This window comes from Dama dama, chromosome 1 (genome assembly GCF_033118175.1).
Source record: "Dama dama isolate Ldn47 chromosome 1, ASM3311817v1, whole genome shotgun sequence".
NCBI lineage: Eukaryota > Metazoa > Chordata > Mammalia > Artiodactyla > Cervidae > Dama > Dama dama.
In genome coordinates this window covers 47,205,724-47,224,655 of record NC_083681.1, presented here as the reverse complement: position 1 = coordinate 47,224,655, position 18,932 = coordinate 47,205,724, and the positions used below count along the sequence as shown (strand labels likewise).

Genomic DNA, 18,932 nt, shown 5'->3' with positions numbered 1-18,932 from the left:
ACTGTCTCCATCCAGTAAGTCTGCTCCAGCAGAAAATGAAGGCACCAAGTCACCACTGTGATAGCGGACCCCTCGCTAAAGCAGGGAATGCACTGGGAATAAAACTGGGTTTGCAGTTGGAAGAACTGTAAGTTTTAGGAAAGGAGTGTGGGGACAGGACTTGAAGGGACCTGAGGAAGAGAAGTGGCATTGAGCCAGATGAAGATGATGACGCCAAAGCTGAGCCCAGAGTCTTGTGTGTGCTGGGGAGAGGTTTGGTCCTTGTGGGAGTTCATAAATTTGCACCAGAGTATCATGTTGGAGAGAGCTTGACAATCCTTGGTTGAACTCTTCTGAGAACATGAGGGAGAATGCAGATTTGAAAGAGAAAAAGCATTTCCTATCACACTCCCTTGATTATCATTACTTAGGAATCTTCACTAGTTTGCGTTTTACTGCCTTTCTCATTTCATAAAAGTACCTGATCCACTTCTGCTCTCTCCTTTATTTCTCTGACTCCTTTTGTCTTCTTTCTTCTCAATCCAACCTATTTTGTAGTAATTTTAGAATTCTCTTTCTGCAGCTTCTCTCCACCGTCCATATTTTTGGGCACATAATGCTTCTGTTCTCCCTCACTTCTACTCTCTCTCTCTCTCTCTTCCATTCATTTGCATTAGAGTCACTTCACCATGCACAGCTTTCTCCAGACCCACATAGATCCCCAGGGGAGGCAAGCTTAGAGTACCATTTCCACTCAATGCTCTTCTCACTCTCATCGTTATTATTTATTACTCCTTATCCCTCTTTCTTGCTTCACTCAGGTCCCTTTGAAAAAAAAAGTGACAACAGATTCAATACTTTTTTAATATTAATGAAAATTCCTATACTTTCTATATATACTTTAATTTAGCACTCCAAAATAATATTGATAAAAGTCTCTGCACAGGTCAGAGCCACAGGTGCGGCTCTCTAGACCAAGAACAATAATCTTACAGGGCAAATCATTAAGAAGTGTCAATGGTGTAATGGCCTAAGAGATCACAGTTGTTGCTCCAAGGAAGCTGTCTACAGGCTTGTTGGAACAACAAAATGAGCAGTGAAGTCTTATTAACCTATGCAGTGTAACCTAACAATTGGGGAAAACAGGGATGAATGATATGAATACAGAGAGTTAAGGAGGAGAGGCATGAGGGCACTGTAGAGAAGAGATACTCTTCAAAATATAGGCTAAGAAGCTTCAGAGTTAATGTGCAACTCAGAAGATGGACTTCTAGTTCTAGGGGCCTAGCACTCATGGCTTCTTCTGATTAAAATAGTCATACTCACCATTATGATCATCCTTTCATCTCTGGTGTTAGAAGTTAGACCATGTTATCTAGGTTTCTACCTTTAGTTATATCTTGATGTATCTAGGTGTACTTTTTTTTTTTTCAATCCCATTTGATTTAGTGGACCTCTTGGCTCTGGTTATTGATATATATCATCATTTCTGAAAGGCTCAAAGCCTCTACCCCTTTCTCTCTTTTCTTCAATCTGGAACTTGGATTTTATTTGTTAGACCTTCTTACTCTAGCCTCAATTCCTCTTACACTTTCTTCAGCATTTTCCATCTGTTTTTATTTTCTCTTCATCTTCAGTCTAAGTTGATTCTTCTGATTCCCTTCTGACAATTTGCTGACCCTCCTTAGCAATCTCTAATCTAGTGCTAAAGGCATTAATTGAGTTCTTATTTTTGATATTGTTTTTCTCAAATATGTCTGATTATTTTTCAAATAAGCCTTGTTACTTTTTATACCTCTGAACAAAATATTAACCCTGGATTTGACCTTCTTCTTCTTCTTTTTTAATTTTGGCTGCACTGTGTCTTCATTGCAGCTCTTGGGGACTTCTCCTGTTGTGGAGCATGGACCCCAGAGTTGCAGTGCACAAAGTTAGTTGCTGCACAAGTTTGTGTGATTTTAGTTCCCTAACCAGGGATTGAACCTGCATCCCTTGCATTGAAAGGCAAATTCTTAACCACTGGACAGCCAGGGAAGTTCCCAGATTTGATCTTCTTAATTAGAGTAAGACAATAAACATAAAATGACTACATCTATCAGAATCCCATGTCCTTACTTTTAACTACACTTTTACATTCTCTATGTATCACTGAAGCTTCACTTTAAAAAGTTTATCCAGCTCTATCTTCTGGGGTTTGGTTGTTAAATCGTGTCTGACTCTTGCAACCCCATGGACTGTAGCCCGCCAGGATCCTCTGTCCATGGGATTTTCTAGGCAAGAATCCTGAAGTGGGTTGCCATTTCCTTCTCCAGTGGATCTTCCGGACCCGGGAATCAAACCCAGGTCTCCTGCATTGCAGGCAGATTCCTGCATTGCAGGCAGATTCTTTACCAACTGAGCTACAAGGGAAGCCCCATCTTCTAGTTCACTAATTATGCTTCAAATTATGGCTTGTATGCTATTAAGCTTATCTCTTAAATTTTTTATTTTAATTATTATATTTTTATTTCTAGGAGGTATAACTGATTCTTCTTTTAAATATTATTTTTGTTTATATTTTCAAGATTATCTCTCATTTCTTTTTTTAAAAAGTCATTGGAAAAAATGTTTCAATATTCACATCAAATAATGAATATCTCAAGATTTTGTAGGTCGAATTCTATGATCTATTGTTTCTGGGCTTTTATCCTAATCTTTTTTCTTTTCAAATTAATATTTTTACTGCAAAGAATTTCTTCAGACATCTATATTGAAATTCTTTGAGGCCTGAGATAAAAATTTGTTCCTCAAAAAGGATTTGAATTTGATCCTGTTGTTTTCTGATGCCACTGCTCATAATCCAGAATAACTGTAAATATCTTTTGAGCCAAAGAGCTGGTGTGAATTCAGGATGCACAGTCACATAGGACCAGCTTGTACATCAGAATTTACAGGGAAAATTTTTCCCAAGTAATAAGATTTGAAGTAGTTTATTTCCTTAGAATTTCCCAGTGCAGATGAGGAATGGAGATGAGGTGGGGATTTATTTCTAGTGCACAACACCATTCAGGATGTAGTGTTGTAAAGTCCTACCATATGGGAGATCACATAATAGATTCGCACCCTGCTTGAACCTGGATTTTATCTTCTGTCCCTGAGCTCCATTAAGTAAGAAAACTGGTTGTGATCTTCATGAAATGCCACCAGTGTCCTCCAGTTGAAAGCCAACAATGATGTTTTATTTCAATGTCTGAATTTCACTTGGTCCTTAATCTGACAAATCTTTATTTTCTGTCTGTTCCAGAATCCATTCAAGGCATTTAAATACACATATGGACACAGGTATTTATGGGCATAGGTATTGGTAAGGATATGGGTGTGGGGATGGATGATGGGCATTGATAGAGATTTGACTTAGACATAATATTAAAAATGCTTTTATTAATTTTTATCAGGGAGCTGCGCTATGTACACAATCAATCATACCTCTGCATACTCTCATCTTTTACACCCTTAAAAACTTGATTGTGGATGCCATCTACACTTTATAATGCATTTATACACATTTAAACTTTAAACTATAATGTTTTCTCAGCCTTTGATTTTCTTTGATACTTAACTAATTTCTGAACCATTAAACATCAACGGAGCAAACAGACTTGTGTGAGTGCCCTCCAACATTCACACAAGAGACAATGGAAGATGACACATAGATGAAAGAACCATAGGAAACATTTATTTATATATTCAATGAAAATTTATTAGCCACTTCTGTGTGTCAAAAATGTGCTAGACACAAGGAATAAGAGTGGAAAAGGTGGCTTGTGTCCATATCTTCAATGATCTTATAGGCTAAATCCACACTCGTGAGAGTCTGTGGTAGAACTGACACCTTCTCTCATCTTCAGCTCCCAAAAGACGTCTTCCTCCCTGAAATCACTGCCAATGCTGCCTTATAACAACAACTCCCTCTCTACTGAAGTCTCTGAGTTCCTCCTGAACTGTTTTGTCAGGTCCCCCAGCTGGCAGCGCTGGCTGTCCCTGCCCCTCAGTCTCTTCTTCCTCCTGGCCATGGGGGCCAACGCCACCCTCCTGCTCACCATCCGGCTGGAGGCCTCTCTGCACGAGCCCATGTACTACCTGCTCAGCCTGCTCTCCCTGCTGGACATGGTGCTCTGCCTCACCGTCATCCCCAAGGTCCTGGCCATCTTCTGGTTTGATCTCAGGCCCATCAGCTTCTCTGTCTGCTTCCTCCAAATGTTCATCATGAATAGCTTCCTGCCCATGGAATCATGCACCTTCTTAGTCATGGCCTATGACCGCTATGTGGCCATCTGCAAGCCTCTGCACTACTCATCTATCATCACGGACCAATTTGTGGCAAGAGCTCTTGTCTTCATCTTGGCCCGAAACACATTTCTTACCGCACCTATTCCCATCCTCTCTGCGCGGCTCCATTATTGTGGAAAAAATATAATTGAAAACTGTATCTGTGCCAACCTCTCTGTGTCCAAGCTCTCTTGTGGTAACATCACCCTTAACAAAATCTACCAATTAATTTTAGCCTGGACTCTGCTGGGCTCTGACCTCATCCTCATCTTCCTCTCCTACATCTTCATCCTCCGAGCTGTTCTTCGACTCCATACAAAAGGAGCAACTACTAAAGCTCTGAGCACCTGTGGCTCTCACTTTATCCTTATCCTCTTCTTCAGCACCATCCTGCTGGTTTTTGTTTTTACCCATTTGGCCAAGAAAAAGGTTTCACCTGATATTCCTGTCTTACTTAATGTCCTCCACCATGTCATTCCTGCAGCTCTCAACCCCATTGTCTATGGTGTTCGAACTCAGGAAATTAAGCAGGGGATTTGGAAATTATTGAGAAAGGGTAGTGACAGCAGAAAGTAATTATGTTCTTGCTGCTCTCCATGAAGAACACTCAAAATCACAACTGAAAAGCAAGGATTGGGATGTAGAAATACAGTTCTAATCTTCTTCCTGTTCTTGCCTAATGATATGAACTATGCAGTTTCCTCTTACACAGAGTCACATCCTAGTTCTTATCATTCCATGGTATCCTGGCAGAGACAAAGGATAAAGATGTATAATCTTTCATCATGCTAGCCAGACCTGGGGTCATGAATTTTGATGAGTCAAGCATCAGACCTAATTGTCTGCTTCTAATTATCTCCCAGGTAGAACTAGTGGAGATGAAAAAAATCTATGCTCACTTAAAAATGTGTGGCCATATTATACAGAGTGAAGCAAGCCAGAAAGATAAACACCAATAGAGTACACTAACGCATATATATGGAATTTAGAAAGATGATAACGATAACCCTATAGGCAAGACAGAAAAAGAGACACAGATGTATAGAACAGACTTTTGGACTCTATGGGAGAAGGCGAGGGTGGGATGATCTGAGAGAATAGCATTGAAACATGTATACTATCAAGTGTGAAACAGATCGCCAGTCCAGGTTGGATACACGAGAAAAGTGCTCAGGGCTGGTGCACCGGGATGACTCAGAGGGATGGGATGGGGAGGGAGGTGGAAGTGGGGCTCAGGATGGGGAACACATGTAAATCCACGGCTCATTCATGTCAATGTATGGCAAAACCCACACAATATTGTAAAGTAATTAGCCTCCAACTAATAAAAATTAAAAAATAAATAAATAAATAAAATAAGATTTAAAAAAAAAAATGTGTGGCCAAAGCAAAATAGCTTTTAAAGACTGTGCTTTGACTTTGGAAGAGTAAATATAAGATTAAAAAGCAACTGCTTAAAAATATTTAACGTAGCTATTACATTTTAACATTTTTCCTTAGGCATTCAAAAATATTTATAAAAGTTATTTTATATTCAACATAGTATTAGAAACTAGAAAACTAACTAAAAAAAATCAGCCTGTTTTTTGAAAGCACATGACCTACTGAAAAACACAAAAATATGTAAAGTTAATTGTACTGCAATGTCACAGCAGTTTGATTGAAACACATGATTAAGACACTTTGGTAGCCCAGAAGAGAGAGACATTTATTCCTGTAGATGGAATTCATTCACCTCCCTGAACTCCTCTTTTAATCCACACCATCTAAATTGCCTCCCAAGCACTTTCTTAAAAATATAAACTACATCCTGCCTTTGGGATTTCTTACTTTTTGTTGCTCTGTCCATACAGGTCTTTCCCTCTGGTCCATTCAGTCTCCTTGACCACAATATTTAAAACAGTATCCAACAAAATTCCCCCCAAACATAAACAATTTTCTAATCCCTTTCTGTTTAGAATTTATCACTGTTCTGCATAGCGTTTATTACTATCTAGTGACCACAAATTTTGCCAATTTATCTGTTTTATGAGTCTACATTCACCAAAGTTTATTTTGTAAAAGAACTTTCCTTAATTAATCTCAAAAATATACAAGCAACTCCTGCAGCTCAATACCAGAAAAACAAATTACCTAATCAAAAAATGGGCCAAAGAACTAAACAGACATTTCTCCAAAGAAGACATACAGATGGCTAACAAACACATGAAAAGATGCTCAACATCACTCATTGTCAGAGAAATGCAAATCAAAACCACAATGAGGTACCATCTCACGCTGGTCAGAAGGGCTGCTACCCAGAAGTCTACAAACAATAAATGTTGGAGAGGATGTGGAGAAAAGGGAACCCTCTTACACTGTTGGTGGCAATGCAAACTAGCACAGCCACTATGGAGAACAGTGTGGAGATTCCTTAAAAAACTGGAAATAGAACTGCCATATGAACCAGCAATACTACTTCTGGGCATACACACCGAGGAAACCAGAACTGAAAGAGATACGTGTACCTCAATGTTCATCACAGCACTGTTTAGAATAGCCAGGACATGGAAGCAACCTAGATGTCCATCAGCAGACGAATGGATAAGGATGCTGTGGTACATATACACCATGGAATATTACTCAGCCATTAAAAAGAATGCATTTGAATCAGACTGGAGCCTATTATACAGAGTGAAGTAAGTCAGAATAAAAAACACCAACATAGTATACTAACACATCTATATGGAATTTAGAAAGATGGTAACAATGAGCCTATATGCAAGACAGTAAGAGAGACACAGATGTATAGAACAGTCTTTTGGACTCTGTGAGAGAAGGCGTGGGTGGGTTGATTTGAGAGACTAGCACTGAAACATGTATATTATCATATATGAAACAGATCACCAGTCCAGGTTCAATGCATGAGACAAGGTGCTCAGGTCTGGTGCACAGGGATGATCCTGAGGGATGGGATGGGGAGGGAGGTGAGGGGGGGTTCAGGATGAGGAACATATGCACACCCATGGCTGATTCATGTCAATGTATTGCAAAACCCACTACAATATTATGAAGTAATTAGCCTCCAATTAAAATAAATAAATTAAAAAAAACAGTTTCTTTAGTCAGAAGAAAATGATGTCAAATGTAAACATGGATCTACACAAGTGAACAAAAAGCATCAAAATTTGTTCCTACATTTGTAAATATATTTTTTATTATATAGATGTATTTTTAAATAATTGTGATTTTAAACAGAAATAATAACAATGGAGTTTTGTAAAATGTATACAAGTAATAGTGCAAATAAGAAAGGGAGAAATGAAAGCATATTATTGTAAGGTTCTTCTGCTACATTCAAAATGATATACTATCACCTGAAGGCAAACTGCCATTAGTTAGAAATGGGTAGGATGTACCTCCATGACTGATTCATGTCAATGTATGACAAAACCCACTACAATATTGTAAAGTAATTAGCCTCCAACTAATAAAAATAAATGAAAAAAAAAAAAGAAATGGGTAGGATAATCTCTAAACTAACCCCCAAAATGAAATTGCATTAACTCACTTGAACACAAAAAAGATAGAATAAACCTTTTTGAATGTTCAGTTGGGAAGAAGGAGCAGAGAACAAATTGAAAATGATAGATTTAAGCCCAACCAAACAAAAAAGCCCAACCATAGCCATAGTCACATTAATTATAAATAAGCAGACCAAACATCCAATTAAAATTCAGAGTTTATCAGACTGGATTAAAAAAAGGAAGACCCAATTAAATGTTGCTTACATGAAATACACTTCAAATGTAAACACAAATAGGCTATAAGTATAGAAATGGAAATATATTCTATATCAACCCTAATCCAAACAAAAATTGAATGGTTATATTAATACCCAGAAAACATAGTTTCAAAGCCAAAAACAACAACAGAATACACATCATTTCAAGTGTACACTGAACATTTATGACAGTTAACCATATTCTAGGCCATAAAATGAGTACCATATGATTAAAAGAATTCAGACTGTACAAAGTATGTTCTCTGATCACAATGAAATTAAATTAATACCAATAACAAAGTGATATCCGAAAAAATAACAAAATATATGAAAACTAAACAATACACTCTTAATTCATGAGGAGAAGAAATCAAAGTGGAAAAAAGAATTGATTTTTAACCAAAAAATTTAAAATACAACATATCAAAATCTTTGAAATGCCACTAAAGTCATAGTGGGAGATATATACATAGCACCATGCTGCTGCTGCTGCTGCTAAGTCACATCAGTCATGTCCGACTCTGTGCCACCCCATAGACAGCAGCCCAACAGGCTCCCCCGTCCCTGGGATTCTCCAGGCAAGAGTACTGGAGTGGGGTGCCATTGCCTTCTCACTATACATAGCACTAAATGTGTACTTTAGAAATATAAAATTTATAAATATAAGACTGGATACTATAGAATGCCCAGGGGAAAACATAGTTAGAACACTCTGATATAAATCACAGCAATAGTTTTTTGGATTTGTCTCCTAAAGTAAAAGAAATAAAAGCAAAGATAAACAAATATACTTTTGCACAGCAAAACAAACCATCAATAAAATTAAAAGACAACACCCTGAATGGGAGAAAATATTTGAAATGATATGATAAAAAAGGAATTAATATCTAATATATATAAACAACTCATACAACACAGCATCAAAAAAAAACTGAATTTTAAAAATGGACAGAAGAACTGAGTAGGCAATTTTCCAAAGAGGAAATGTAAACGGTCAACAAGAACGTGAAAAGATGCTTCATACGGCTATCATAGGGGAAATGCAAATCATAAACCACAGTGAGGAAATATCGCTTCACACCTCCCAAAATGACTATCATCAAAAAGAACACAAATTACAAATGTTGGCAAAGATGTGGAGAAAAAGAATCCATGTACCCTGTTGGAGGGAATGTAAATGCATGAAGTCACAGTGGAAAACATTATGGAGGTGTCTGAAACACTAAAAAACAGAACTACTATATGATCCAGCAACTCCACCCCCAGGTATACATCTGGGTGAAATAAAAGGAAGACACTAATTCAAGAAGATACATGCACCCCAGTGTTCACAGCAGCATTATTCACAATAGCTAAGATATGGAAGCAATCCAAGGGTCCATCAACAGAAAATGAATAAAGAAGATGCTGCACACCCAAGTGTGCTTCAACAAATAAATGCATAAAGAAAATGTGTGTGTGTGTGTGTGTGTGTGTGTGTGTGTGTGTGTGTGCGTGCGCTGTGGTATGCTAAGTCACTTTAGTCATGTCCAACTCTGTGCGACCCCATAGACGGCAGCCCAACAGGCTCCGCCGCCCGTGGGATTCTCCAGGCAAGAACACTGGAGTGGGTTGCCATTTCCTTCTCCCATGCATGAAAGTTAAAAGTGAAAGTGAAGTCGCTCAGTCGTGTCCAACTCTTAGCGACCCCATGGTCTGCAACCTACCAGGCTCCTCCGTTCATGGGATTCTCCAGGCTAGAATACTGGAGTGGGGTGCCATTGCCTTCTCCGAACTTGGCATACTACTCAGCTATAAAAAAGAATGAAAATTTCTAATCTGAGGCAACATGAGTGCATTTGGAGGATATTATGTTAAGTGAGATAAGTTAGAGAAAGAAAAATGCTATATGATATCACTTCTATATGGAATGTAAAAAATACAGCAAACTATTGAATATCACAAAGAAACAGACTCGCTGATGTAGAGAACTAACTACTCGTTGCCAGTGGGAAGGAGCAGGATAGGAGTAGGGGATTAAAAGGTACAATCTACTATATATAAAGAAAATAAGCTACAAGGATGTATTGTACAACACATAAAATATAGTCATTATTGTATAATAACTATAAAGTATAAAAATTAAAAATTCTGAGTCACTATATTGTGGGAAATGCACTGTACATCATTGATACCTTAATTAAATAAAGATGCGTATACAAATGTAATATTACTCACTATTAAAAAAGAATGAAATTTTATCATTTGCAGCAACATACATCGACTTAGAGGGTATTATGCTTGGTGAAATAAGTCAGAGAAAGAAGAAAAGCACTGTATAATATCACTTATATATAAAAACTAAAAGGAACTGGTGATTATAACAAAAAGGAAACAGACCAACCAACATAGAGAACAAACAAGTGGTTACCAGTGAGGAGAGAGAAAAGAGGAGGGGAAATATGGAATAGAATTAAGAGATACAAACTTCTATGTACAAAATAAATAAGCTACAAGGATACATTTTACAGCACAGGTAATATACCCAATATTTTATTATAAGTGGACTATAACTTCTAAAATGTGTGAATCATTAATTGTATAACTGAAACTTACATAGAATTATAAATCAACTATACCTAGAAAGAACAAAAATTTAAAAATAAATATTTCTCTATGTCATAAGTGAAAAAACATTCCTACCTACACATTCTTTCTAGGTCCAGAAAGAGAGGTGTACAAGGATGTAGACAGTAGCAGGATATTTGGTAAATTAATTGCATGTCATGTGAGTGCTGTTTATTTACATCAAAAAGGATAATGAGTACAATGGAAATTGAGCCACAGTGAAAAATAATGAAGTCAACTCACACAGAGCAACAGGTTTTTAAAATTTTACATTGGAGCAGAGTTGATTGACAATGTCCTGTTAGTTTCACGTGTACAGCAAAGTGATTCAGTTATGCATACACATGGATCTATTATTTTTCAAATTCCCTTCTATTTAGCTTATTACAGAACTCAGAAGGAAATGTTACTGTCATATTAACCCTCTGAAAAACACATGGTATTTTCTCAGCAACATGTTCTTCAAATTTGTCTTGCAATTTTATAAATAACATGATAAACATCACCATAAGGTAACACCTATCCATTTAGAAGTATAATTTTGGATGTCTGTATCTATTAAGCATGTGTAGGATTCCCATGAGAACTTCTGAGTGAGTTTATAGGATCAATGGAATATGTCAAATGTGAATATGCAAATACATATAAACAGATAAGGATATTTTCAGGAGACAGACTAACTGCCAAAGGAGCACATGTCAAGGTGGGGCTAGATTCCCAGAGGTCTTTTCTTCAACAGAGAAAGCAAATAATTTCTTCTGCCATCTCCCTGCCTTCCTGTCTCAAAACGACCTTAAGCCCCAAAGGGAGCAGCTATGGAGGGGTTCCCAAAGGGCAGAATCTCTGAGTCCCAAGAGGTGTACCTACCCCAGGCACTTGGGAACTATACAAGGCTCCAATATCAGTGGAGTCAGACCCTGTACTTACATCTTCAGTGAGTCCGCATGAAGAAAGATATACCAGCATTAACCAGAAGATAGGAAAGACCTATCTCTTCATTGCAGGTCTGTGCTCCTGTCCTTTCCTGGGATGGTACTGCTCAAGTAATCCGGAAGCAGGTAGTAGTCACAGCTTCCTGTGTCAGGCGAGTAGGTGCAGGGGAAAGCTCTGCTCTGGGACCTTCTTCTCTCCTTTGCCCTTCGCTTCTATGATCTTTTTTTTCTTGGTGATTATAGAGATGCAGAGGAGGTGAAGTTTGTCCATGGGAGACTAACGGGTGGTGGGGAGCTTGACAGTACATCATCTGGACCCCACTTATGAAAATTGGGAGTATGGACACTGGGCACAAAGTATTCATGCAAAAGTACTGGAATCATGGGGGAGGAATTAAACTTATTCTATATAACTTAGGAAGGTGAAAACAGAGATCACAATTGGGCGTCAGGGGTGCGTCAGAAAGTAGCTCCTCAGATGTCAGTTCCATCTAAATAGTATCTAAAACTACAGCTGCCAAAACAAGAAAATGATGCTCAAAGATCAAAGAGGTATCTGCCTCTGGATATCGTCAATAATGTCTGTAACTATATTTCAGGGACACGTCTTACAGGTCTGTCTGAGTTCTGTGGAGTTATGTGAATGCTAACAACCTTAACACTTCATGAGACAGGGCTTCCATAGTGTTATCTGTGGCCTCTCCTACAGCTTGGGAAAAAGCCTGGGTAGCTTCATATCAACTTTAGACTTGGACACTCTACTTTCCCTGCTTCTTCCTACCCCTCACTGGAACCAGTAACCATTAGCTCCTGGTTCTCAGCCCTGGTGCTCTTATTGGCAAGTTCTAATGGCAAAGTCTGAAAGAGAACAAAAGCAGAAATTAATGCATCTTTATACTTAAGGCTCAGTGGGTTTTTTAATGTTTCTTGAGTGACATATGCATTGAAGAACACATAGGAACAAATATTCCAGAGAAAATAAAGGTCAGAGAGTGGAGTAAAGAGACAAATTAATCTTGCTTTTTTCTTAGAAATTTCATCCTACTTCTAGAAATAATAACTCCAAATCTCTTGAGAAAAAATATAAACCATGCATCTTTCTTCAGGTACCCATGGACACTCATGTCTGAATCACCAGTTGTTCCAGTTAGCTGTACCCTCTTAAGGATATTTCAACATTTTTTCTGCTTCCATGCATGGATTTCTTGATTCTTTAAGGAAGAATTTTGAAATTCCTACCTAACAAAATCATCCTGAAGATAGTGAGATTTGGGGCTGTGACTTGTAAAACTTAACTGTAAAACTGCTTCAGAGGAAGAAAGGAGAAAGGATCAGTTGACAGAATCTGAAGGATGGAGGTGGTATTTAGAGGGGACATTTGGAACTGGGCAGCCTGGAGTTCTACATTGTGTGGCACAAGCAGAGTTAATAGGAGCTCAGTCATTGTGACAGTGGTATGCTTGTTAGATTTTCCTTTTTGCCTCACACTTATAAGTGAGTGAGTGTATTCTAAGAGAAAGAGGCAGAGATAGGTAGAGTTGATTGAATGTAGTGCCCAGAATATGTAGAAGGTCCTTTGGTTACAACTCACCATGTACAGATGTGAGACTTGAACCATAAAGAAGGCTGAGTGCCAAAGAATTGATGCTTTTGAACCGTGTTGCTGGAGAAGACTCTTGAGAGTCCCTTAGACAACAAGGTGATTATACCAGTCAATACTAAAGGAAATCAACCCTGAATATTCATTGAGAAAACTGATGCTAAAACTGAAGCTCCAATACTTTGGCCACTTGAAGCAAAGCGCCAACTCATTGGAAAAGACTCTGATGCAGGGAAGGGTTGAGGGCAGGAGGAGGAGGGGGCAACAGAGAATGAGATGGTTTGATGGCATCATTGACAATGAACATGAGTTTGAGCAAATCAGAGGTAGTGAAGGCCAGGCTAGCATGCAACAGTCCATGGGGTCACAAAGAGTCAGACACAGCTGAGCTATTGAACAACAACAACACTGGATGATAACATAACATTCATAAGGACGTTCCTCTTTAGGACATCCTATACTTTGAGCATCTCTCTCTCCCTGTGAGCAACTCCATCAGGCAAAGCCTTGAGTACCAGACAAGATGAACTGAGTAGAAGTGAAGAGTGTGTGGTTAAGAAAGTTTTTCAAAAAAGAGAATATGGCTCTGGAAATTGTTTTAGAATCTTTATTGAATCCTTAGGTATCTGCCACTTAGAGGACAGACTCAGGAAAGCAATAACAAGAGTCACAGTATGATACTAATTAAGAACGAAATGGGGCTCCATGAGCAGTGGGAAGCAGGAGTCAGAGATGCAACTGAAAGGAAAAAGAAGATGCCAGACAGCTGGAAAAGTGCCCTTAAGATCAGGGAGAGAGATGAGAATATGAAAGAGATAGAGTCAATGAGATCCGCATTTCTACCTCACTGTAGGGACACTGACACAGCTGTATGCATACATTCGACAGCTTTGGATCTGACTTTTGTTTCATCTATATCTAAACTCTAGCAGTTAAGCAGCAGAAAAGACACATAATACTGCTGAAAACTTTGTCCATTGGAAAAGGTAAATTACTAAGATAGTCAACTTGACACACTTACTTCAGAGTATGGTTACTATTATATGACATGATATGTGTACAGTTCTTCCCCAAATTGTTAATGTCACACCTAATGTATTGTTATTAGCAAGAGAAAAAGAATTGGAAGATCATTTGATTTCTTCTACATATCAGGTAGGAAGGACATGCCTGGCAAACACCGTCTGGACAGGACCTTTTGTAAGGGGCAGCAGAGGACAAGGAAGAGCCAAGAGAGGAGTCATGGGGAGGGACACCCCTCCTCCCTCCTCTGGAAACCAGCCCTGGTCACGAACAGAGACTCCCTGGTGAGGAGAACCTAGGAGGAGCCAGCTGAGGAGGATTGGAACTGCAGTTGGAGACTAGAATTCATAATTGGAAACAAAAACAGTATTTGAACCACTATAGAAGCAAAAGTAGGTTTCTAATAGTATGAAAATACTTTTCACTTCTGACTTCACAGTTTGATTAAAATGCTCTTTCCCTTGCTACCCTGCCCCCACTCCAAATGTCCTGCTGTATCAGTTCTGTTTTCAGAACTATTCATTGTATCATCAGTGAAGTTTGCTTACATTTCCATAATGTTGATGAGGCCTCTACATTATCATAGGATTATTTACTAGGGCCAGAGGGAATCTAGAAAGTATTTGAATCTAAAGCACTGGATTAGGATTAGACAGGAATAGGATTAGCCTAATACTGTGAGAATGGTTAAGATTATGAGAATCAGCCACTCCTTGGTAATGTGGTGATAACAAAACATATCTCACAGGAGGTGAAGAATTAAATGAGATGAATCCCTAAATATTTGAGCACTGCTCCCAGCAAGTGGTAAGACTTCAACAGCTAAACAATATGTAATTTTATATTATGTTAATGAACCTCATGAGAAATACAGAGGAAATTTCATAAACTCCTGATAATTTTCTAAACCCACATGATAACACTCTATATGAGACTGTATAGACAGCTTTAAATGCACTGCTTTGAAGGTCTCCAGAAAGTCCTGACCTACACATTTTTCCAAGTTACAGACTTCTTTTTACCCCTGATTCTATTCCTGGGTTGGGAAGATCTGCTGGAGAAGGGAGAGGCTACCCACTCCAGGATTCTTGGGCTTCCCTTGTGGCTCAGCTGGTAAAGAATCCACCTGCAGTGTAGGACACCTGGGTTCAATCCCTGGGTTGGGAAGATACCCTGAAGAAGGGAAAGGCTACTCACTCCATATTCTGGTCTGGAGAATTCCATGGACTGTATAGTCCATGGACTCGCAAAGAGTCAGATATGACAGAGCGACTTTCACTTTCACAATTCAAGGAGAGGAGAATCTTAAAATCATTTGTCTGTAATGTAAATGAGGGTATCACATCACTTTATTCACAATTCTCTTTCTCCAGCCTATTCCCCATGCCCATTAGTCAGCCCTCCCCTACTCTCTTCTGATAGTTTGCACAAGACTCTGTCATTGCTTATAGCACTTATTATCTGTTGTCCCCAGAATGGCTTTAGTTTTCCCTGCTTCAGAGTAGGGATGGTTTCTAATTCAATTCTGTGATCCTAGTATCACACTAGTGACCCTAGTATTTCCAGGACAAGGAGGAACTTTAAATGATGAGACGACAATGGCAACTCTGAACTAGCCTGGAGGAAAGAGGGAATGTATATCTGGATTATTGTATCGAAGAAAGGGAAATCAGAGATGGAAAAAATAAAGGTGAATCTCACCACCCTCACAATAATGCAATCAGAAAAACCTAGTTTCATCCTGTTTACTATTAAGTGTCAGTCCTGCAGAACTGGGTGGAATTGCTCATTCTCCTTTTAAAGTTGTTTCATTAAGGAGTTAGGACTCCAACTAATGTGAAGACGTAAGAAACAGAGTGAACAAAAGGCAATTTTTGGGAATAATCCCTAGGTACCAAGTTAAAATGACTTTAGAAAAATGTAAATTCACTAACATTATTTTCAGTGTACTTTTTTAAATAAATACATCTGAAAGGTCAGATTTTGGTGGCTGGAGGTCTACAGTCATTTATCTGAGTCACTAGTTTGTGCTCTGCTACTTATTTCCATGTGTTGTTCCAGCTAAATTGCAGATATCATAGTCTATGTGAAAAGTGAAAAAGTGAATGCTAATTTCTCAGTTGTATCTGATTCTTTGAGATGCCTGGTCTGTAGTCCACAAAGCTCCTTGTCCATGGAATTCTCCAGGCAAGAATACTGGGGTGTGTAGCCATTCCCTTCATCAGGGGTCTTCTGGACCCAGGATTCAAACCTGGGTCTCCCTCATTGCAGCAGATTCTTTACTGTGTGAGCCACCAGTGAAACCCAGAGTATAAGTAATCATTTTTAAATAATGAAGAAGTAATATGAATGTGAATTTAGATGCTTGTTATAAAGTAGCTTTCTAAGTAATTTTCCGCTTCTCTTTAGTTTCTGTAAAAATTTAGCAGTTCTATTGAAAACAGACAGCAAAGGGGTTTCCCTGGTGATTTAGTGGTAAAAAAATCTGCCTGCCTATGCAGGAGATGTGGGGTTGATCCTTGATACAGGAAGATCCTACATGCCATAGAACAACTCAGCCTGTGGGCCACACCTACCAAGTTTGTGCTCTAGAGCCCGGGAACCAAAACTATGAGACCACGTGCCTCTACTAGTGAAGCTGACGTTCCCTAAAGCCGTGCTCCACAATAAGAGAAGCCACCACATAAGAAGCCCATGGCCCACAACTGGAGTAGTCCCTGCTTGCTGCAACCAGAGATAAGCCCAGGCAGCAACAAGAACCAGCACAGCCAAAAAAAAAAAGAAAATAGTTTTTAAAAGAGTGAAGCAAGTCAGAAAGTGAAAAACAAATATCATATATTAATTCACACATGTGGAATATGGGGAAATGGTACAGATGAACCATTTCCAGGTCAGGAATAGAGACAAGATGTAGAGAACAGACTTTGAAATAAGAGTGGTGTGGGGGAGAGGAAATAGTAGTTTGGGACTGACATATATACACTACCATGTGTGAAATAGATAGCTAGTGGGAACCTGCAATATCACACAGGGATCTCAGCACAGTGCTCTGTAATGATTTGGAGGAGTGGCAAGGGGGAGTGGGGGAGGGGAGCGGGGAGTAGAGTCAAAGGAGGGCTCAAAAGCGATGGTATATATGTTTACATAGGGATGATTAATTCTGTTGTACAGTAGAAACTAACACAATATTGTGAAACAACAGTACCCCCCAAAAAAATTAAAAATAAGCTTTGAACAAATCAAACATTTACAAAGAAATCATATCATCTCACTCTTCTGTGTTGTTTAAAGTAATGTGACTATTCCCAGCAGGGCACAAAAGATGCACATGTAAATTCGTTAGGCTTGGATAAATTGCCAGAATCCACAAGTCCCTTAAGTAAAGCAATTTTTTCTGTTGCTATATATCTTGAATTAGTAACTAATTTTATCCTCAAATTACAGATCACCAAAAGGAAGCTGCAGAACTATATGACAAAATATGACAGCACACCAAAATGGCAGCATCTCCACTGAAATTTCAGACTTCCTTCTGAACTGTTTTGTCAGGTCCCCCAGCTGGCAGCACTGGCTGTCCCTGCCCCTTAGCTTCCTCTTGCTCCTGGCCCTTGCGGGCAACATCACCCTCCTGATCACCATCTGGCTGGAGGCCTCTCTGCACGAGCCCGTGTACTACCTGCTCAGCCTGCTCTCCTCACTGGACACAGTGGTCTGTCTCACTGTCATCCCCAAGGTGCTGGCCATCTTTTGGTTTGACCTCAGGTCCATCAGCTTCTTTGCCTGCTTCCTTCAGATGTTCATCATGAATAGTTTCTTTGCCATGGAGTCCTGCACGTTCATGGTCATGGCCTATGACCGCTATGTGGCCATCTGCCATCCATTGAGGTACCCATCCATCGTCACTAACCAATTTATAGCCAAGGCAGCCATTTTCATTTTGGCCAGAAGTGTCTTTTTGACACTGCCCATCCCCATTCTCTCAGGACGTCTGCATTATTGTGGGAGAAACGTCATTGAGAACTGCATCTGTGCCAATATGTCTGTCTCCAGGCTCTCCTGTAGTGATATTACCATCAATCGTCTCTACCAATTTGCTGGAGGCTGGACTCTGCTGGGATCTGACCTCTTCCTCATCTTCCTCTCCTACACCTTCATACTGAGGGCTGTGCTGAGACTCAAGGCACAGGGAGCTGTGGCCAAGGCCCTAAGCACATGTGGCTCCCACTTCATCCTGATCCTCTTCTTCAGCACTGTCCTTCTGGTTTTCGTCTTCACACTTGTGGTAGAAAAGAAAATGTCCTCTGACGTGCCTGTCTTGCTCAATATCCTCCACCATGTCATCCCTCCAGCCCTCAACCCCATTGTCTATGGGGTGCGAACTCAGGAGATCAAGCAAGGCATCCAGAGGCTACTGAAGAAAGGATGGTAACTAGAACAACTGGATCTCCTCTTTCCTAAAGTTGGATGGCATTTGAATGGATTATTCAATCAATTATTGAGTCAATGAGTGGACTGAAGTTCATATTTATTAATTTTAATCTCAAACTGTGTAAACATTTTTGTGTTCCCTTTAATAAAGCTTCAGTCTCATCTAGAGTTCCTCTTTCTCTCACACTTCAAAAGGAATCTCCTTTAAAAATATTAAAAGGGAATCTCCTTGATCCATTTGTCCCCTTTTCCCACTCTTCTTATCCTATTTTGTCCAAAATACTAAAATTCC

General features: G+C 39.2%; 2 protein-coding genes across 2 annotated transcripts; both read left to right on the top strand.

The window, feature by feature from the left end:
- The first annotated feature begins 3,903 nt into the window (after nucleotides 1–3,903).
- On the top strand, nucleotides 3,904–4,863 carry LOC133039977 (olfactory receptor 56A3-like). Its single transcript, XM_061120019.1, has one exon. It carries the CDS (start codon nucleotides 3,904–3,906, stop codon nucleotides 4,861–4,863), a length of 960 nt encoding a protein of 319 aa, XP_060976002.1.
- A 12,830-nt stretch (nucleotides 4,864–17,693) lies between these two features.
- On the top strand, nucleotides 17,694–18,641 carry LOC133052831 (olfactory receptor 56A3-like). The gene has a single exon (XM_061137692.1). The coding sequence runs from the start codon at nucleotides 17,694–17,696 to the stop codon at nucleotides 18,639–18,641; it is 948 nt and encodes a 315-aa protein (XP_060993675.1).
- The last annotated feature ends 291 nt before the right edge of the window (nucleotides 18,642–18,932 follow it).